Below are 7885 nucleotides of genomic sequence, written 5' to 3'. Positions count from 1 at the left end.
GTCGAGTCTCAAGTTGTTGTTTTTTTATATCAAGTCGAGTCTCAAGTCATCAAATTTGACTCGAGTTCACACCTCTGGCGATTGCTAACTAGCGTTAGCGCAATGACTGGAAGTCTACTGGATCAGCTAGCATTAGTGCAATCGGCTAGCTGATCCCATAGACTTTGGCAGTGCGCTAGCGCTAGCTGACTTTAGTCAATTTAAAAAAGGGCTTGATTGTCAAAATGTCATACTATTCCATTAACTTTAGAAAATAATAAACAGGTTTTGATATTTCAATGTGTAGTGACACTGAGTGTTTGGGACTCTCCTTGACCAATGGGAACGTTAATAGGCTAATCTACATAGGAAGATACTGTTTCTGTGACAGTCGATCAGTTGTTCTTTACAGATAATAATCAATTACTGTTATAAAGTTTTGAATAATCAATGCAAAGGTCACTCCAATTAGATGATGGATAGTGTTTTATTTTTCTAATTTGTTTTATTTTATTTCAATGGTTTATTTCGATCTATTTTTTCTTGGTAGGTGTGGATATATACTATGTATAATGTATGAGTAAATATGTGAATATGTGTTGGGTGTGACAGCAGACATCGCTTTTATTGCTTTGAGATAAGATGTAATAAAAAACAGTTGATAAAAATGTTTTTATTACCTGCCACCACATTCTTGTATCGTTGGAGAGTGTCCTGTACTTTCTGGTCAGAAATGGTTTCAAAGATGTGTTGAAACGCTTCTGAAACCAGAGGTCGTCGTCAGGCTGTGTCATACATTTGAGACATGCGCAATATCTTGGAGAGAGGATCCTGTCCAGAGGCCGAAGAGCATTTTTAACTAAATCCACAAGCGAGTTGGAGGATAGCTGTCCAGTATAAAACACAACGATAGTAGTGATGCAGAGTAGAAGAATGACACGACGGACTTTTCTAATCCTGAAGATAATCATTTTGCCGATAGCAGGTAATCTGTTAGGTGTCAGAATCCTCACCACCTGTAAAGAGATCAATAATAAACTGATAATAACATTTTATATAGAATAGATGTAGCCTATAGGTCTTAATCAAACAGCTGAAGGGTGATAGGCAAATTAACATCATAGTCAGTCTACATTATGTTTTTCCAAATGTTTTACCTGAAAATGTACATAATAGCCCAATGAATGCTTTAGTTCACGTGTTCACACATTAAGGGGTAAGCTAGCCTTTGTTCTGGTTTAGTCAACAAAAAAGGTGATTTCATGACCATCAAATACCCTCTGGTCTGTCATTGAAATATATATCAAATGAAATACACTGCCTTCAGAAAGTATTCGCACCCTTTGACTTTTTCCATGTTTTGTTGTGTTAAAGCCTGAATTTAAAATGGATTATATTTTTTGTCACTGGCCTACACAATATAGCCCATAATGTCAAAGTGGAACGATGTTTTTTGAAATGTTCACTAATTAATTAAAAATGAAAAGCTCAAATGTGTTGAGTCAATAAGTATTCAACCTCTTTGTTATGGCAAGCCTAAATATGTTCAGGAGTACAAATTTGCTTAACAAGTTACATAAGTTGCATGGACTCAATCTGTGCGAAATAATAGTGTTTAACATGATTTTTGAATGATTACCTCATCTCTGTACCCCACATAAACAATTATCTGTAAGGTCCCTCAGTCGACCAGTAAATTTCAAACACAGATCCAAGCTCAAAAACCAGGGAGGTCTTCGGCCACAGGCGGGTAGCCATTAAAGGAGCCCTTTCAAGTGATTGTTTGACAATCAGATTAAAACATCATTACTGGTTGTGTTCATGCCACAATAAAAGGAGGCTGTCGCATGGAGCTAAACTCACAAAGACGCACCTCCAACAACACATAATAACACATTATTCTGCCTAAAAACAATGATAACTTCTCTCACCCAGTGGCATCAGTGCTATTTAGGTGAAAGCTGATGCCGCCCCATGAAAACCAGGGCCCACTTTGCCAAAGGCAGGGGCGCAAAATATTTAGCTTGTCCCTGCCCCTGCCAGCACCTCTCCAGGGTGCTGTTGGAAAGACGCAGCGCTGCAGCGATCCACTAACGCTCCAGCAAATTAATTTAACATAAATGATATCGCCTAACGTAGAAAGAGTGGTGGCCTTTGTGTTTTTTCTGTAGCCTATAGACTGGAGACCAAATGTATTACAATGTTATGAGACAGACACATTTTCAATCATTAACTTAATAATAATGAGGAGAGAGAGAGAGTGCGGGAGAAAGTCAACTAAAAAGGCAAGCGGGCAGACATCAGTTTTGGAGCGGCTGCGGCATAATCCAACAGAGGTGGACAGCAAATGGTGCTGAAATTAATTAATTTCAACAATTGTCTTCATTTTAATTCGACTTAACTAACAACAAGAGGGCTTTGTTGAAGCCTATTTCTTCCCATAAAAAAATAAAAGGTAGGTCTACCTGTTTGACAGACTCAATTATGCTATCCATAGATTTTGTCGGTATAGCCAAATACTCTAATACTGTCACCATGCACTCCTTAAATACCTCCATGCCTGGGAAGGGCTTGGTGTGTTCGGTTAAAAACAGGGCTCAAATTGAGTGGGGGTATGCCATACCCTTTGTGAAAGAAAATGGCAAAAATTATACCTATTATTAACTTTACATTTAGAAAAAAAAGAAAAGAAAATCCAGATAATATAACGCATTCTATAACAATGTTAAATCCTTGATGCCTTTTGCGAGAAAAAACCTTCAAAATGCCCACAAAAGCCGTGACTCTGATGCATATGGAGATATATTGATTCCTGCATATCATGGATCAAGCTTGAGCTGGAATGTGAAGCTAACTAAAGCGAGCCAATTCAATGAAAACCTGAGTACTCTAACTAGATTCTTAGTATACCCCTCGGGGTTAACAATAACATTTATTGAAGTTTGAAAAGACAACACACCATTACAGATGTCAGCAAGAAAGTCAACAAAACACAGAACATACATGAAAATCAAAAGGTACAAGACAAAAAATTACAATCGTCCACGAGTAGTTATTTTAACTATATACACACTTACCTGCAGACAAAGTAGATGTTGCACTTCTCTAACCCTGCCTAGTCTGGCAAGTTGTAAATCGAGTCAGAAGGACAGCAACAGTTACCACTGGCAGAGCGAAAGTTCATTGAAGTTCAGGAGTAAATGGATGAGAAATGTGACAGCAATCCCCTATCTCCAGTCCACTTCCCTGAATGAGTCATAAGCAGCAACAAGTTGTGTATATTAAGTATTATTGGGTATTAAGTTAAGTGTATTTTCAGTTAAGTATGTTATGTTATGTTATGTACTATTAACTGACCAAATGTACACTGTGTATACCAAACACTTGCAGAACAGCCTCAATTCATTGGGGCATGGACTCTACAAGTTGTCGTAAGCGTTTCACAGGGATGCTGGCCCATGTTGATTCCAATGTATCCCACAGTTGTGTCAAGTTGGCTGGATGTCCTTTGGGTGGTAAACCATTCTTGAGACACACATGAAACTGTTGAGCGTGGAAAACCCCAGCAGCGTTGCAGTTCTTTACACACTCCAACCGGTGCGCCTCGCACCTACTACCGTACCTCCGGTGCCCATTCAATTGTCTAAAGGCTTAAAAATCTGTCTGTAACCTGTCTCCTCCCTTTCATCTACACTGACTAAAGTGGATTTAACAAGTGACATCAATAAGGGGTCATAGTTTTCACCAGGATTCACCTGGTCAGTCTATGTTATGGAAAGTGCAGGTGTTCTTAATGTGTAGTATACTCAGTGACTCACCCATGGCCATGACCCAAAATACAGAAATGAGGAGGCGCTGGTAGAATGCAATTTATTTCATTATACTTTGGAATAGTAAACCTTGCTGTCTCCCTGTATTCCCTCTCACTATTCCTCCAGGGATTAAACAAGGCAGAATTGACAAGGCTAAGCAGGAATACTGATGATATTTGGAGGCTCCTCAGAGGACTCTGTAGGGTAGCACCATGGTGTAGCCGGAGGACGGCTAGTTTCTATCCTCTTCTGGGTACATTGACTTCAATACAAAACCTAGGAGGCTTGTGGTTCTCACCCCCTTCTATAGACTTACACAGTAATTATGACAACTTCTGGAGGGCGTCCTCCAACCTATCTGAGCTCTTAGAACATGAACTGACATGTTGCCCAGCCAATCAAAGGATCAGAGAATGAATCTAGTGCTGAAAGCATAAGCTACAGCTAGCTAGCACTGCATAAAATGTGGTGAGTAGTTGACTCAGAGAAAGAGAAAAACAATAGTTGAACAGTTTTGAACAAATTAATTTCTACAAAAATGAAGGAGAATCGAGAGGAGAGAGAGCTACAGTTGAAGTCGGAAGTTTACATACACTTAGGTTGGAGTCATTAAAACTTGTTTTTCAACCACTCCACAAATTTCTTGTTAACAAACTATAGTTTTGGCAAGTCGGTTAGGACATCTACTTTGTGCATGACACAAGTAATTGTTTACGACAGATTATTTCACTTCATCACAATTCCAGTGGGTCAGAAGTTTACATACACTAAGTTGACTGTGCCTTTAAACAGCTTGGAAAACTTCAGAAAATTATGTCATGGCTTTAGAAGCTTCTGATAGGCTAATTGACATCGTTTGAGTCAATTGGAGATTTACCTGTGGATGTATTTCAAGGCCTACTTTCAAACTCAGTTTCTCTTTGCTTGACATCATGGGAAAATCAAAAGAAATCAGCCAAGACCTCAGAAAAAAAAGTGTAGACCTCCACAAGTCTGGTTCATCCTTGGAGCAATATCCAAACAGCTCAAGATACCACGTTCATCTGTACAAATAATAGTACTCAAGTATAAACACCATGGGACCACGCAGCCATCATATCGCTCAGGAAGGAGACGCGTTCTGTCTCCTAGAGATGAACGTACTTTGGTACAAAAAGTGCAAATCAATCCCAGAACAACAGCAAAGGACCTTGTGAAGATGCTGCAGGAAACAGGTACAAAAGTATCTATATCCACAGTAAAACGAGTCCTATATCAACATAACCTGAAAGGCTGCTCAGCAAGGAAGAAGCCACTGCTCCAAAACCGCCATAAAAAAGTCAGACTACAGTTTGCAACTGCACATGGGGACAAAGATCGTACTATTTGGAGAAATGTTCTCTGGTCTAATGAAACAAAAATAGAACTGTTTGGCCATAATGACCATCATTATGTTTGGAGTAAAAAGGGGGAGGCTTGCAAGCCGAAGAACACCATCCCAACCGTGAAGCACGGGGGTGGCAGCATCATGTTGTGGGGGTGCTTTGCTGCAGGAGGAATTGGTGCACTTCACAAAATAGATGGCATCATGAGGCAGGAAAATTATGTGGATATATTGAAGTAACATCTTTAGACATCAGTCAGGAAGTTAAAGCTTGGTCGCAAATGGGTCTTCCAAATGGACAATGACACCAAGCGTACTTCCAAAGTTGTGGCAAAATGGCTTAAGGACAACAAAGTCAAGGTATTGGAGTGGCCATCACAAAGCCCTGTCCTCAATCCCATAGACAATTTGTGGGCAGAACTGAAAAAGTGTGTGCGAGCAAGGAGGCCTACAAACCTGACTCAGTTACACCAGCTCTGTCAGGAGGAATGGGCCAAAATTCACCCAACTTATTGTGGGAAGCTTGACCTATGCAACTAATTTGTAATTCATAGGCTAGGTTGTAGCTGCCTCATGATTGGAACCAGGGAAAAGTAGAGTATCATGTAGGGGCCTAAACCTATCGATGTTACATTGAACTGGGTGAATGGAATATGAATGACAGTCATCCATTATGCTGTAATGGAAATAAGGCCATGCTCACACAAAAAAATAAACATCCCCTCTCATCTTAAATGTCACCGATTGCCACTGATTTACACTAGGATATTTATTTAGCTGCCATCAGTACATGGACATTGTAATCTTAAAACCAAGTTTATTTTAATGGTTTATATTATACAGTATTGCATAATGTAATAAAGTTTCACTGACATTTTAATTATGTACTGCAATAAAAAGAGCAATAAGATGTCATTAAAACCTGCTATATAAGCAGACCTTATTAGGAGACAAGGTATCATAAACGTGTGTGTGTGTGTGTGTGTGTGTGTGTGTGTGTGTGTGTGTGTGTGTGTGTGTGTGTGTGTTAAACCTCGGAATATGCTCGGAATATGCACTAAAACATACACCACTAGGAGGCTCCTCTAGCTTATTGGGGAGTTTCTAAACCACTTACAGTATCTACAATGCTGATCAACACACCAGGGTTCTAAATTAGGACATAAAGGTAGGCTACACAGTTCTATATGGCCTACAGAATACTGTATATCACTGTAAACTCCCTGTCATAAAACAACCAAGGAGCAGCGTGCATGTAGTTCCACATCGTTTAATCGGAGTGAAAAACTTAACCAACAAAACAAACAGGTAAACAGCAAAGAACGTGACGCAACCGAGGTGCACACAAACACACACGGAAAAATAATAATTACCCACATATTAGGTGGGAAAAAAGGCTGCCTAAGTATGATTCTCAATCAGAGACAACGGTAGACAGCTGTCCCTGATTGAGAACCATACCCGGCCAAAACATAGAAATACAGAAACCTAGAAAACAAAACCTAGAATGCCCACCCCACATCACACCCTGACTTAACCAAATAGAGAAATAAAACGGCTCTCTAAGGTCAGGGCGTGACAGTACCCCCCCCAAAGGTGCGGACTCCCGACCACAAACCTGAACCTATAGAGGAGAGTCCGGGTGGGCATCTACATCGGTGGCGGCTCCGGTGCGGGACGCAGACCCCGCTCCACCTCTGGTGCGGGGACCCTCGTCTCTGACCCCGGACTGGGCACCCTCGCTGCGGGCCCCGGACTAGGCACCCTCTTTGCGAGCCCCGGACTGGGCACCGTCGTTGCGGGCCCCGGACTGGGCACCGTCGTTGCGGGCCCCGGACTGGAGGCCGTCGCTAGGGGCTCCGGACTGGAGAACCTCGCTGGGGGCTCCGGACTGGAGGCCTTCGTTGGAGGCTTCGTGCCATGACTCCTCACTGGAGGCTTCGTGCCATGGATCATCACTGGAGGCTTCGAGCCATGGATCATCACTGGAAGCTTCTTGCCATGGATCATCACTGGTGGCTTCGTGCCATGGATCATCACTGGAGGCTTCGTGCCATGGATCATCACTGGAGGCTTTGTGCCATGAATCATCACTGGAGGCTTTGTGCCATGGATCATCACTGGAGGCTTCTTGCCATGGATCATCACTGGAGGCTTAGTGCCATGGATCATCACTGGAGGCTTCTTGCCATGGATCATCACTGGAGGCTTCGTGCCATGGATCATCACTGAAGGCTTCGTGCCATGGATCATCACTGGAGGCTTCTTGCCATGGATCATCACTGGAGGCTTAGTGCCATGGATCATCACTGGAGGCTTCTTGCCATGGATCATCACTGGAGGCTTCGTGCAATGGATCATCACTGGAGGCTTCGTGCCATGGATCATCACTGGCGGCGTCGTGCCATGGATCATCACTGGAGTGAGGAGACGTATGGGCAGTCTGGTACGTGGAGCTGCCACAGGACTCACCAGGCTGGGGAGACATACAGGAGGCCTGGTTCTGGCAGCAGGCACAGGGCTCACCAAGCTGGGGAGACCTACTGGAGGCTTGGTTCTTGGCGCTGGCACCGAATACACTGGGCCGTGGAGGCGCACTGGAGGTCTCGAGTGCAGAGCTGGCACAACCCGTTCTGGCTGGATGCCCACTTCCACCCGGCAAATGCGGGACGCTGGCACAGAGCACACCGGCCTGTGAATGCTCACTCGAGACACCGTGCGCTTCACCCCA

At 42.8% G+C, this 7885-nt stretch overlaps 1 protein-coding gene across 1 annotated transcript in view; it reads right to left on the bottom strand.

Moving 5' to 3' along the window:
• LOC139552773 (CMP-N-acetylneuraminate-beta-galactosamide-alpha-2,3-sialyltransferase 1-like) overlaps window positions 1–3476 on the bottom strand; it is a 20401-nt gene extending 16925 nt beyond the window's left edge. Inside the window, exons 1-2 of the mRNA XM_071364808.1 lie at window positions 3057–3476; window positions 660–995 (exon numbers count right to left, since the gene is read on the bottom strand). Coding sequence (XP_071220909.1) covers window positions 660–950 — 291 coding nt within the window. The 5' untranslated portion in view covers window positions 951–995; window positions 3057–3476. The remainder of the gene's footprint in view (window positions 1–659; window positions 996–3056) is intronic.
• Between the last annotated feature and the right edge of the window lie 4409 nt (window positions 3477–7885).

The sequence above is a fragment of the Salvelinus alpinus genome, chromosome 24, assembly GCF_045679555.1.
Source record: "Salvelinus alpinus chromosome 24, SLU_Salpinus.1, whole genome shotgun sequence".
NCBI lineage: Eukaryota > Metazoa > Chordata > Actinopteri > Salmoniformes > Salmonidae > Salvelinus > Salvelinus alpinus.
This window is presented reverse-complemented; position numbering and strand designations above follow the sequence as displayed.